General features: G+C 44.1%; 1 protein-coding gene across 1 annotated transcript in view; it reads right to left on the bottom strand.

Annotated features, from left to right (window-relative positions):
- LOC123757135 (mRNA decay activator protein ZFP36L1) overlaps positions 1 to 12,837 on the bottom strand; it is an 82,853-nt gene extending 70,016 nt beyond the window's left edge. Inside the window, exon 1 of the mRNA XM_045740566.2 lies at positions 12,606 to 12,837. Within this exon, the coding sequence (XP_045596522.1) occupies positions 12,606 to 12,656 (51 nt within the window). The 5' untranslated portion in view covers positions 12,657 to 12,837. The remainder of the gene's footprint in view (positions 1 to 12,605) is intronic.
- Between the last annotated feature and the right edge of the window lie 1,315 nt (positions 12,838 to 14,152).

Below are 14,152 nucleotides of genomic sequence, written 5' to 3'. Positions count from 1 at the left end.
CCGCGCCACAACACGGCTGGCCGCGCCACAACACGGCTGGCCGCGCCACAACACGGCTGGCCGCGCCACAACACGGCTGGCCGCGCCACAACACGGCTGGCCGCGCCACAACACGGCTGGCCGCGCCACAACACGGCTGGCCGCGCCACAACACGGCTGGCCGCGCCCCAACACGGCTGGCCGCGCCACAACACGGCTGGCCGCGCCACAACACGGCTGGCCGCGCCACAACACGGCTGGCCGCGCCACAACACGGCTGGCCGCGCCACAACACGGCTGGCCGCGCCACAACACGGCTGGCCGCGCCACAACACGGCTGGCCGCGCCACAACACGGCTGGCCGCGCCACAACACGGCTGGCCGCGCCACAACACGGCTGGCCGCGCCACAACACGGCTGGCCGCGCCACAACACGGCTGGCCGCGCCACAACACGGCTGGCCGCGCCACAACACGGCTGGCCGCGCCACAACACGGCTGACCACTCTACTACAAGCTACACCTACACGTACACACATCAGCAACAGTTCACCTTGAAGGTCAGCAACACACACCTGCAGATGGTAGACTAAAGTTTCAGCATGTTTATGAAGTTCAAAAAAAGACGTTTGAGGTTCAGCAAGTTGCTCCTAGTGTCAAAAATTGGTAACATTGATTGGCAGACTGCAAACTTGTCTCTATAGGCCTGTTAATGGCTAAACCAAGCTACAGTAGGAGAGGCATATTGGAACGGTAGCAACAAAGTCCACTACGGGCTCACCATAGCCCGTGCTACTTGGCACTTTTTGTTCCAAGTAGCAATTTTAAAAACAACGGTAGGAACCCACTTAGTACCTGCCATATTGGAAGAATGACAGGCATATATAATGGAACAAAAACAGTACGCCAAGCAGAAGGGAGTAGCATGGGGAAGGGGGGAGATCCGCCCCCCCCCCTCCACCACCACATCAACCAGCAACAGGAGGGAGCCAACAACCAGCCACTGTCCCCCACCTCACACGTGCACCACACACGCCATCCTGGTGCTCGCACAACTTTGTATTTGTTGGGAGAATGAGCTATGATCCTCTCAACCTTCTAATCTAATGTGTGAATAAGGTTATAAAGCTCACTGGCCAATGTCATTATCGACTACCTTTAAGGCAATGTATGGAAGTGTCTCCACCAGTGAGCGCAATCTGTTGTTCACTATTTTGACTGTTTCTAGCGTCTCTGTGGCTCATTGGGGTAATTATCCCCCCACGTGTTCCTCTTGCTTATGTATAACTCTGATAGGTGCCCTTGTCTGTCATCTATTCCCTCTCCCTTGGCATGTGTGTCCATATTAAACATTGCTTTACTTATTCGTTGTTGTTGTTGTTTTAGATTTAGCTACTCAGAACGAAGTGTCTCGAAATTGTATCGGCGCATTGTTTGGTGACAGAGGGAGTTTCAAGTTAGTTGCCTGAACTAACTTAAAACTTACACAACATGTGACGGTTCACGTCAAAAGGTGGTCGTGAGGAGAATTGTCAAACCCTTAATGTACAATAATTACTACAGTGAGTGGTTCAACTCGGCGTCAACTACTGGTAACTATTGCAACAAAGTCTTAACATTTGACGGACTGGTGGTCAAGTACTCGCATCAAAACCGTTAGTGACAATCATAGGCTACAGTCAATTAATATCGTAGTTAAGGTGGTGGTCAATAAGCGCTTTACCTTAACTAACCTTAAACCTATTCACCTGGGCTGGTAACCTGGTCGCTGACTGTCGACTCACCTGGGCTGGTAACCTGGTCGCTGACTGTCGACTCACCTGGGCTGGTAACCTGGTCGCTGACTGTGTCGACTCACCTGGGCTGGTAACCTGGTCGCTGACTGTGTCGACTCACCTGGGCTGGTAACCTGGTCGCTGACTGTCGACTCACCTGGGCTGGTAACCTGGTCGCTGACTGTCGACTCACCTGGGCTGGTAACCTGGTCGCTGACTGTCGACTCACCTGGGCTGGTAACCTGGTCGCTGACTGTGTCGACTCACCTGGGCTGGTAACCTGGTCGCTGACTGTGTCGACTCACCTGGGCTGGTAACCTGGTCGCTGACTGTCGACTCACCTGGGCTGGTAACCTGGTCGCTGACTGTCGACTCACCTGGGCTGGTAACCTGGTCGCTGACTGTGTCGACTCACCTGGGCAGGTAACCTGGTCGCTGACTGTGTCGACTCACCTGGGCTGGTAACCTGGTCGCCGACCGTGTCGACTCACCTGGGCTGGTAACCTGGTCGCTGACTGTGTCGACTCACCTGGGCAGGTAACCTGGTCGCTGACTGTGTCGACTCACCTGGGCTGGTAACCTGGTCGCCGACCGTGTCGACTCACCTGGGCTGGTAACCTGGTCGCCGACCGTGTCGACTCACCTGGGCTGGTAACCTGGTCGACTCACCTAAAAGAAAAAAATATATATTGCACCTGACAAAAGTATATATAGGAAATAGTTCCAAATGTTACAGGAGGGCTGAAAGCATTGATTACTATATATATATATATATATATATATATATATATATATATATATATATATATATATATATATATATATATATATATATATATATATATATATATATATATATATATATAGTGTAGGGGACGCATTAAGGCATATAAGTTGCACTGGTACGTTCATGCCACATCAACCAAAACTTTAAAGATGCACTACATCTCCCTTCCTAAAATTCATTTATATAGCCAGTTTTCTCTAAATTTTGTTCTATCTTTCAACCATAATTAAAAATAACTACCACCCACACGTTATGAGAAATTCGTGGCTCCTACCAATAAAATTCTATCAATTAATGGTTGCAGAAGCGATCTTGGTTGTTGAACTACCAAGATTGGTAGGTCTCTCAACAACATAATTTGTCCAAAATGAGTTAGGCCTAAGTTAAACAGCTTTAAGCCAAAGATATTACTATGAAGCTTCGATAAATATATAGACTAATTCAAAAGTGTTTTAGATCAGGAAGAAGCGGCCCGGCAAAAGTCCTAGGCTACCTAGTGGGAGCCCTGAGTAACCCCGGCTCCCAGTGTGGACAGGGGTAAGTTTCCCGCTAAAAAACAACCCAGCGTGGGGCGCCAAGTTGAAACTATAGAGGAACGCCACAACCACGATCAATAAGAAGCGCCAAAATAAATGGCGCCAAAATCACCTTTCCCCCCATCGCCTTAATCACGACAGCTACCATAATAAATAATGAATCCTCGGCGAGACCAGCCAGTTTAAATCACACGTTACATCTATGATGTATAATATTTTTCAAAACGATTACTCACCTTGGCAACTGCTCCTCCCCTATGACCTCATTACACACGGTACCACTTTTCCCGCCAATTTCCATTGATTTTTAGGTAAACACCACGTCCGCTTGCGACCGTTAATTGCCAATATCCGCTTCGCGTATCGGGGGCACATGAATGGGGAAGGGGGGGGGGGAGGGAGAAGCACATGGTGGGAGGGATGGAGGCCAAAGGGTTTGTAGAGCAAGGGGTAGACACATGGTTTGTAGAGCAAGGGGTAGACACATGGTTTGTAGAGCAAGGGGTAGACACATGGTTTGTAGAGCAAGGGGGTAGGCACATGGTTTATGGAGCAAGGGGTAGGCACATGGTTTAGGGGGGGGGGGAGGGGAAGAACATGGTGGGTGCTGGGTGGAACATGGAGGGGAACGTGGGGGAGGGGAATTTGTGGGAGATCAAACTCCTACGGTCACCACCCGCACATTCACAAACCAATTTCCCCTTCACGTGTGCTGGAGTGTGACCAGAAGACAATGTGGCCAGTAGGTAACATTTCGGAGGGGGGAGGAGGTCCACAGCCTACAGTGGGGAATTAGTAACAGACAAACATCACCACCATGAACTATAATATAGGCATATTTTGAGGAATGACGTGGGTAACACTAACCCCCATTGATCTTTTTACAAATGTTTAATTTGATAAGCAATTAGAATATCTTTTAAATTTTAAACCACATGCCATGTTCAAGCATGTAAACAGACATGTGGTAACTATACAGGTAAGTAACGCGATACAAAACCTTGATACTTCCCCCCGAGGTGCTAATGTAGAGACTGTAGTCAACATGTACAACCCGATAGGTCTCTTGGCATCGGGGGGGGGGGGTGAACAAGACGGAACATTTCAAAATTTCAACACTCGACTCTCGACAGTCGAGACCAAAGAGCCAAAGCTCAATCTCCGCAAGCACAACTAGGCAAGTACTGAAAGGAACAGCCCGAGTACTACCTCAAGTATTACCTACTGGACTTTTTACTTCTGAACTCCCACGCGCGACTTAGCCCATGGCGCGCGTTTTTGCTGTGGAGGCTAACTCCACCAGGGCAGTATCCCAACCCATTAACCACTCCCCTGCCCTCCCTCGACCACCCCGCATCACGGGGCTCTCATTAACGGCACACACACACACAACATTTGACATCACATAACATTTGACATCAGATAGCGGTTGAGAAGGGTGTGTGTGTGGGGGGGGGGGGGGGGTGTGAATAGGGGCACAAGTGGTCGTAGAGCCACCCACCAGCCTCTATGGTGGTGGTGGGGCGGGGGGGGGGGGACGGGTTGTGAGATGGGTGAGGGGAGGTGGAGGGGGGGTCAAGTGAAGGGGGAGGTGATTGGGGCCATGCAAGTGGGTGGGGAACCGATGAGGGGTCGAATAGGAAGGGGGGGTCACAAGAGCAACGTGAGGGTGGGGATGGAAATAAGCCCCCCCCCCCCCCCCACTATATAATCAGACAGACAGTGCCCACATAACAAGCACGGAACTGTTATGATTAACTCATCTTGACAATGAACTGAATTCGAGGGTAAATCTATATACTATTTTAAGTTTATTTATCTGTAATATTTCAAGTATTAATTTGTCGTATTAAGGGAGCCGGTCGGCCGAGCGGACAGCACGCTGGACTTGTGGTCCTGGGTTCGATCCCAGGCGCCGGCGAGAAACAATGGGCAGAGTTTCTTTCACCCTATGCCCCTGTTACCTAGCAGTAAAATAGGTACCTGGGTGTTAGTCAGCTGTCACGGGCTGTTTCCTGGGGGGTGGAGGCCTGGTCGAGGACCGGGCCGCGGGGACACTAAAAAGCCCCGAAATCATCTCAAGATAACCTCAAGATTGTCATGGTTTTATATATATTTTATATTTAACCGTATTAACATAAAAAATGCGAATACAGTAGTCCGATATTAAGCCCCATTTTATTTTTAACTAATAATTACGTGCCATTAAAAATATAATCTATCACTTTCAGTTATAAGAAGACGTTAAGTAAAAATAATGCACACGACTAAAGCCACTTGGTATTACATCCTAAAGCTTTAAATGAGATAAAAACACAAACCTGACCATAATAATAATAATGCTTCTACATTAGTTCATTATGAATCATTATGAACGTATTGCGCGGCAGTGCAAGGGGCCACGCATGCTGTATATACAGTGGGCTCAAGTCCATGTTCCTCTACCCTTGTGTTACAGACATACCCATCAAGTTGATTTGATTTGCAGTTAAATAAAATTATGCTTCAGATATAGTACTTTTTTGCGTCTTAAGCTTGCTATTTTAACACATTATAACCGTACTCAAAACCATATATCTGTTTACAATTTTTATATTTCTGGTTGTTCAAGACATGTTAAATGTCCAAATTAAATTGCATCAAACTAATTTAGGTGCAAAATAGTTATAAAGATTATCCTATCTTAACCTACACCTGCCAAGGATAGACTAACTTAAATCTTCAATATATCAACACAAATTTGCAGGAAAGCATCTCAACTATACCCCGAGAAGAGTAGCCAACACCACCACATATATCTGGCTTTACAAAGCAATAGCGTTCAAACTCCAACTAATTAAACGTTCAAACAACCAACCCGATTAAAACACAAGTCACATTAAACTGTCACACGGAACTACATACACACAAACTCTTCTCAAACATCCTGCACAACTACACTTGGGCACCATAGCCTAGGCCTACTGTGGTGGTGGTTTTAGATTCAGCTACTCGGAACAAAAGTTCCAAGCAGCACGGGCTATGGTGAGCCCGTAGTGGACTTACCTAGCACAGGAGCGGGGCTGTAACTGTGAGTGTAGGCCTTCTGGTACCAGTTTATTATAAACTCCAGGTGGTGAGGGGGGGGGGGGTTCGAACGAGCTTCATATAACAAGCAAAGAGATAGGGAGGGATAAGCTTTTAGTGCGTACACTACACACAACAAGCAAAATTGGAATACTTGGCTAGGATTTTGGATAACATATTATCCCGGATTAAATACCTGTACATTTCCATCTGTCCTGTGTGTCAGTGAACAAAAAGTAGCTGCAATTTACAAACACGTAGATTAAAATATTCTATTATATTATGTATTGTAGTAGATTTTAGCCTAATGAAATTGTTTGAAATCTACGATTATATATCTTATATCACAACCCTATACAACCTTGTATCTTATACTGTATATGATTTCTTATTTCATTGTAAGATCATTTATGTATCTGTCCTGTATGGCACTCAATACATGCAGCATCCTCATTGAAAAGGCCTAAGCTAATTATTCTGATTAAATTATATATTAATTTGTATATGAAGATGTTAAATAATGTACATTTATAAACATAAGTGATAACGTTCTCTAAATGCACTGATTCTTTATATTCAGTTAGTGACGTAGGGCGCGGGAACAGTTTTGCTAGCAAAGTTTAACATTTTAGTCAGACCTACACACGCGTTCATCTAAAAATAACTACTCACCCAACGCATAATGAATTTGGGGCTGGGGGGAGGGGGGACAGATGTTGATAAACAGGTTATGTAAATATAATATTGAACTAGACCGATATCTGTGGATATGTTTTGCCTGATAATTTTTCCAGGAACAGTGCTCTTCTTTGACAAGCCGCCAGTTTCTTGTCTCCCGTCGAGGCCACTAAAGATAGTGGACCCTCAGGGTAAATTCAGGTAAACTTTAGCGTTGTTCAAAGAAAAACTTTTACCCGATCTAGCCTTAGCTTCAGCTCAACAATTCTGGCATTAAAACTTGTCCGTCAACAAAAGCCATACACAAAGTTCTAAACAAGTCAAATACCATACAGAATTGTAAAGCACAACTAACCGCAGGACCACAATGCTCCACACCCACTGTGGGGGGAATTTTCCCGCCAACCCTCGCCACCATTCCAGAGGGGAAATGCGCGGGAACCCGCCGCCGCGGGCCCCCACCCACCCTGCTAGTAATTACTGCCGCACAATATTACCCCTCGCAGACTCCCATTACAATGGACACTTAATACACTTCCCCCCTTCGCCGCATCATTATTATTAGTGGTGATGCGGGTTAAGGCTTCACAATACGAATAAGTGAATTCGCGCATAAAGATCAAAGTTGAACACCAATGTGTTTAGAATTAATTAATTTCACATTATTATTATTATTATTATTGAACAAATCCACAGGAGCCGTGATGAGGGTTCGAACCTATGCGCCGGGAGTTCGCAGATGCACGCTCTAGTTCGCAGAGGTTCGAACCCTCAACACGGCTCCTGTGAATGTGTTCATTGATGTCACGCTAATATGATTTCTGTGTATTAATATTATTATTATTATTATTATTATTATTATTATTATTATTATTATTTATTATTATTATTTAATGAGTAGAAATAGACACATATATACATACAGATCCGAAAACCACAAACAAAACCCTTTAGATTTAATTTGTTTGCCATGTACTGTGTGCTCGTGAGAGTTCTGTTGTGTTTTTTGGTCCCCAAATAGGCACCTCTGTATTCTAATACCACGCCGTTATTTGCTTCTAATTTACCTTGAGGTTACCTTGAGGTGCTTCCGGGGCTTAGCGTCCGATGCTTAATACAGAAAATAGATTGGTTATAAAGTGAACCCAATAAAATATTAAAAACGGTAAGATATCCTACACTGAATTGCTAATAAATTAGTATTATATGCACAAGTCGAAACATCAGTGTATCAATGAAACTGGACTGTATAGTTGATAAACTACTTCACCTACGCCAGAGTGCATGGGGGACTTGTGTGTAAAATTTGGATTGGCTTCAAAAGCAGCCTCCGGACTTCCTGTAAAAGTACTGTACTCAAAATTTAGACGAGACTATATACAACAAACTAATTCCAGAAAAAACATCGGCAGCATATGCCGAACTGTCCAACGTCCGAATAGCCTTTAGAAACTTCAGTAAAGGCACCTTCAGTACGCTATACACAACCTATGAGAGACCCACTATTGATTATGCTGCTCCGACAACATACTCGAGAGTGGGTCCATGGATATGCAACAAGGGGCGTGCTTGAGTTAAGGGAACTGAACTATGAAGAAAGAATGAGGGAACTGGACCTTACCAAGGAAGGAAAATATAAGCTGGCCTGGCACGATACAACATACAAGATTCTAAAGGAAATTGACAAAGCAAACGGAAGCAATGTTCAAAGAGAGGAACAGTACACCGAGGACACGAATTAACATTAGACAAGCGAGTCTCAGATGTTAGAAGTAACACTCAGTGTTACGAGTTTTAAATAAATGAAATGGGTTAAAATTAAATTGTTGATAATTGGACACAAATACAAATAAGAAAAAAGCACATCCAGATCTGTAACAATCCTAATGCCCATTATTGCACTAAAAATAAGTCACTGCTAATTACTTCATCTTACAAATAAACTTTAGGCCTACTTTAGCACACTAAAATTAAATTCCAAAACCAGCATAGCGCAGCACCACACTTCCAGTAAACTAATGGAAACAAAAATGAATGCAAGCCTAAACAGAGTCACAGACCACACCATATACACAGCACCAACAGAAAACCTAACTATAACAATAATTAAAACACTTGAGTCACGAAATAATAGTGAAGAGCCTGATGGTATACAAATACTAGAGCAGGAAACAGGACAAGCTCAACAGAGGACACCGAGAACAAGAGGCAACACTAGGCTAACCGCACATCGACCTTGAAGCGCCCGCTAGAATTGCTTCCCTAGAATTTCCTGTGTTCAATACTGTATTACTGCGCCCCCACACACAAAGCGCATCAGGTTACCTCTCTAATTATATTTAATGTTCAGAACTACTATAGATTTTACAATTGGGTTGTTACAATCCTTCGCAAAACTTTTCGAAAGATAAATATCGAGTGTTTAACTTCAGGTATACTTTTGATGTACCGATAATCGTTTATTTCCAATCGTGTAAAATGTTAAGCTAGAGAACATTTGGATTTAATTGGCTAATACAGTTTAGTTTAGTTCATTTATTATGCACCCCATACCCAGCTTGTGGGCGGTAGTGGAAAGGGTTACAGAGGCTGACACAGATCGTTGGAATCCTTAATATAAACAAATTTAAATAGTTGAAGGAATCGGTGCTTAAATTTGTTTGTGGGCTTAGGCCTGACAGCTGAGTGGACAGCGCTCGGGATTCGTAGTCCCGAGGTTCCGGGTTTGATCCCCAGTGTAGGCGGAAACAAATGGGCAGTTTATTTCACCCTGTGCCCCTGTTCACCTAGCAGTAAATAGGTACCTGGGAGTTAGACAGCTGCTACGGCTTGCTTTCTGGGTGTGAAAAAGGAGGCCTGGTCTAGGACTGGTCCCGTGGGGACGCTAAGCCCCGAAATCATCTCAAGATAACCTCAAGATAATTTGTGTGCATAATTTCGAGACAACTCTTGTCAACTGCATCTTCAAGTCCCCTCGAGTACTGAAGGTCGAGGTCAACTTTACACGAGTAAAGTTGATTTACTTGTAAATAAAATAAAACTTTACTTGTAAATAGATTTACTTGTAAATAAAATAAAACTAAAATAAAACAAGTTGATAAAACTTGTAAATCGTAGAAAATCGACTAATCTAAAGTGATTTACTGTCCGGATCATACAAAAGACATAGGCCTACTAATGTTTAACACCCAATATCAGACCAGGGTATATGATACCGGCAGGTGATGCCTTCACTATTCACCTTGATAATTCATCTGACGTGTTCGGTTTTTATATCAATTTACGTTCAATAACTTTAGAGCAAGCGTGCAGTCGTGCAAGCGCTATAATTAACATTGACTCGGAGAAGCAATTAGTTATTTAAAGACGTGTGAGAAAGCCGTGTGAAGCAATTTTATTAAGAATGAATGTAATATATCAAAGTACCATTATACCAAATTTTAATAATAGTCTAGTAGGAATAAACTCTGAAAATATAACAAAAATGGACCGTTACATTCGTCTATCTACAATAAATATAATGATATAATTAATATATATTAATTATATATATATAATAATATAATATATAATAATATAATTATAATATAATATATAATAATATAATTATAATATAATATATAATATAATACTATATATAATAATGATATAATTTCTGATAGCAAAGAAAAATGACTTCAAGAAGAGGCTGCTTGAAACAAACTTCACAAATGGGCAGGGAAGATAAACGGCAACAGGGGGATGCGACGGTCATTTGACGCAATCAACACCCACAAAGTTGCACTTTCTCGTTACGTAAGACGCACAGACAGCTGCCATCGCTGCCCAGGCTCACGGAAATTCCAGTGCGAGTTTTTATCCCATTTAGGGATTAAAGAACGTTGTCGTATATCTGATGGAGTGTGAGATGGCGAGTAATAGACGCACTTTAGGTTACAGTCACTGATGTTGCGTAGCTTCTTAAAAGCCGGTAAATTTTGTTCCTGCACTTCGAGTGCAGTGATTAGCGCAGTTGGCCAAGTATTTCCTTTCTTTATTGTTGCTGCCAGCGGTGGATAGTTTCATTGTGCACCCTACTTTTTTTTTTTTTTTTTGCCCAAAGCTATAAAACATGTAGCGTAGGTTTTTAGCCCACACGACAATCCTTGGTGTGCAAACCAGCCTTAGCATGCACACAAGCTCTAACGAGCACACAAACACACACAATCACACACACAAAATCACACACACACAAAATCACACACACACACAAAATCACACACACACACAAAATCACACACACACACAAAATCACACACACACACAAAATCACACACACACACAAAATCACACACACACACAAAATCACACACACACACAAAATCACACACACACACAAAATCACACACACACACAAAATCACACACACACACAAAATCACACACACACACAAAATCACACACACACACAAAATCACACACACACACAAAATCACACACACACACAAAATCACACACACACACAAAATCACACACACACACAAAATCACACACACACACAAAATCACACACACACACACACAAAATCACACACACACACACACAAAATCACACACACACACACACAAAATCACACACACACACAAAATCACACACACACACACAATCACACACACACCAGCCGGCACAAAAGCCCACGCACGAGAAGCTTGCTCACAATGCAAAAATTATGAGGATAAATACAATGGAAGACTGCAGGTGGACTTGAGACAAAATGACAACGTAGTCCCTCAAGTGACTACTGTGCCAGAGTTGACATCACAGTAACGCGATTGGTCAGACAAAATCTTGGGAGATGGACTGGCGGATGGAAACCAGCATCCTGGGTCACCCCAGACGCCCACCTTTCTAATGGACGACGAGACGTTAAGGTTACACAACCTGAGGTCACCAGGTCCGGCCGGACCCACCAGAACCCTCCAGGAACGTAAGACCCCGTTCCAGCGTCCCATCTTCCTCCCCCCCTCCCGTCGCCGTCCCATCTTCCTCCCCCCCTCCCGTCGCCGTCCCATCTTCCTCCCCACCCCTCCCGTCGCCGTCCCATCTTCCTCCCCCCCTCCCGTCGCCGTCCCATCTTCCTCCCCCCCCCCTCCCGTCGCCGTCCCATCTTCCTCCCCCCCCCCTCCCGTCGCCGTCCCATCTTCCTCCCCCCCCCTCCCGTCGCCGTCCCATCTTCCTCCCCCCCCCCTCCCGTCGCCGTCCCATCTTCCTCCCCCCCTCCCGTCGCCGTCCCATCTTCCTACCCCCTCCCGTCGCCGTCCCTTCTTCCTCCCCCCCTCCCGTCAGCGTCCCTTCTTCCTCGCCCCCCCTCCCGTCAGCGTCCCTTCTTCCTCCCCCCCCTCCCGTCAGCGTCCCTTCTTCCTCCCCCCCCTCCCGTCAGCGTCCCTTCTTCCTCCCCCCCCTCCCGTCAGCGTCCCTTCTTCCCCCTTCCCTCTCTCTCACACACACACACACAACGTCAATCATATCAACTGCAGTCATAACTACGACATTGTGATTATAACCCCTTTTCATTATATCTACTGAAATTTATATTATATATATATATATATATATATATATATATATATATATATATATATATATATATATATATAATTTGAATTCATTATGTGAGCTGCCTGTATAACCACACTAAAGGATTTAATACTAAAAATCTCTAGAAGCCATTAAAATCAATCATCTAAAAAGTAATCGAAGTCTCAATTTACAATCTAACACATTTCACAATTACCAGCTCGACTAACCTTCAAGTTCTCTCGAAGATAACGTAAGGTGTCCACCGGAATGACAGCCATTTTCCTTGACAACCTTCTCAATTTCCTTGGATAAACAAAAGTACGACGGATACCTGCCGTGTCCAGCGAGCATAAAACAAAACAAAACAATTACAAATACGATAAAAAAAACAAAGTTTTAAAACTTGGCGTCTGGAAGGAGGCAGAGAGCGTCACACATGTTCCCGACGAACGTTTTTCCAGCCACTGAGGCGTCGTGGCTAGACACCCGGCCGCCAGCCCCCGTGAAATTTTTATCCAAAGATGAACAAGGAAACAACCCCCCCCCCCTTCCCCTTCCATCAAATATATTTCATTCTGTGTTTAAATACTACACAGTAATTTAACTACTTTCAGTCTAGCATTGTGTCTTTTTTAGCTCAATTAAACCGTTCGTTGGTTAGTGTTTATTTTATTAATCAGTAAACAGCCATATATATTTTTCCAGTTTGTTTAAATCGTCTTGGGGAAAAAATGTTCTCTGGGGGCCCAACTGATGACAAGGGTATATTCTCCTTTGTGATTGGCTATTGGTATTGTTTACCTTTTCAGTGAGGATTGGTGATTGGTCAGGACGGTGGTTACAGGTGCAGCACGTGCTCTGATTGGCTACCAAGGTCAGGTTTAATATATATTTGGTGTAGGTTAAAAAATAACAATTAGCTTCAATATTTGTATGATTTTTAGATGTTATAGTTAAATTATATAACTTTGTTTATATCAGTTTTATTTATAGTTATTATTGTATTTAATGAATGATGGAAGCTTAGACTTGTTAACATAGGCTGTTTGGGAATATTAACCAAAATTAATTTGTCCAAACATCATGCGACTTATAGAGAGAGAAAGCATGTTGACTTCGGTAAATTAGGCTACGATAGATGGCGTCCACAATGCACATTGACCGACAGATTTATCAATTAATTAATAATTTAATTACAGTAGACAAATGATAAATCGAGAAATTTCTTACCAATACGCAGAGACTTGGCCAAAATTAATCTTATAATGATTATATAGATGTAATCAAATTAGATAGGCCGTTTTAAGTTTCAGCAAATCGTAGGTATACTAAACTCTACATTTATAACTGATAGTTGGACTTGTTTCTTTTAGATTACGTGGAAATGTATACTTATGTGTTACAAGGAGACAGTGCAACAGGCAGCGGGTTTGGACGTGGCAGTAACACAGAGACAGCAGGTGTGGGCGTGGGCGAGGCAGTGACAGAGACACGGCGGGCGTGGATGAGGCAGTAACACAGAAACAGCAGGTGTGGGCGTGGGCGAGGCAGTGACAGAGACACGGCGGGCGTGGATGAGGCAGTAGCACAGAAACAGCAGGTGTGGGCGTGGGCGAGGCAGTGACAGAGACACGGCGGGCGTGGATGAGGCAGTAACACAGAAACAGCAGGTGTGGGCGTGGGCGAGGCAGTGACAGAGACACGGCGGGCGTGGATGAGGCAGTAACACAGAAACAGCAGGTGTGGGCGTGGGCGAGGCAGTGACAGAGACACG

Source organism: Procambarus clarkii, chromosome 13, assembly GCF_040958095.1.
Source record: "Procambarus clarkii isolate CNS0578487 chromosome 13, FALCON_Pclarkii_2.0, whole genome shotgun sequence".
NCBI lineage: Eukaryota > Metazoa > Arthropoda > Malacostraca > Decapoda > Cambaridae > Procambarus > Procambarus clarkii.
Note: the sequence above shows the minus strand (reverse complement) of the source record. Positions and strands in the feature narration are given on the sequence as shown.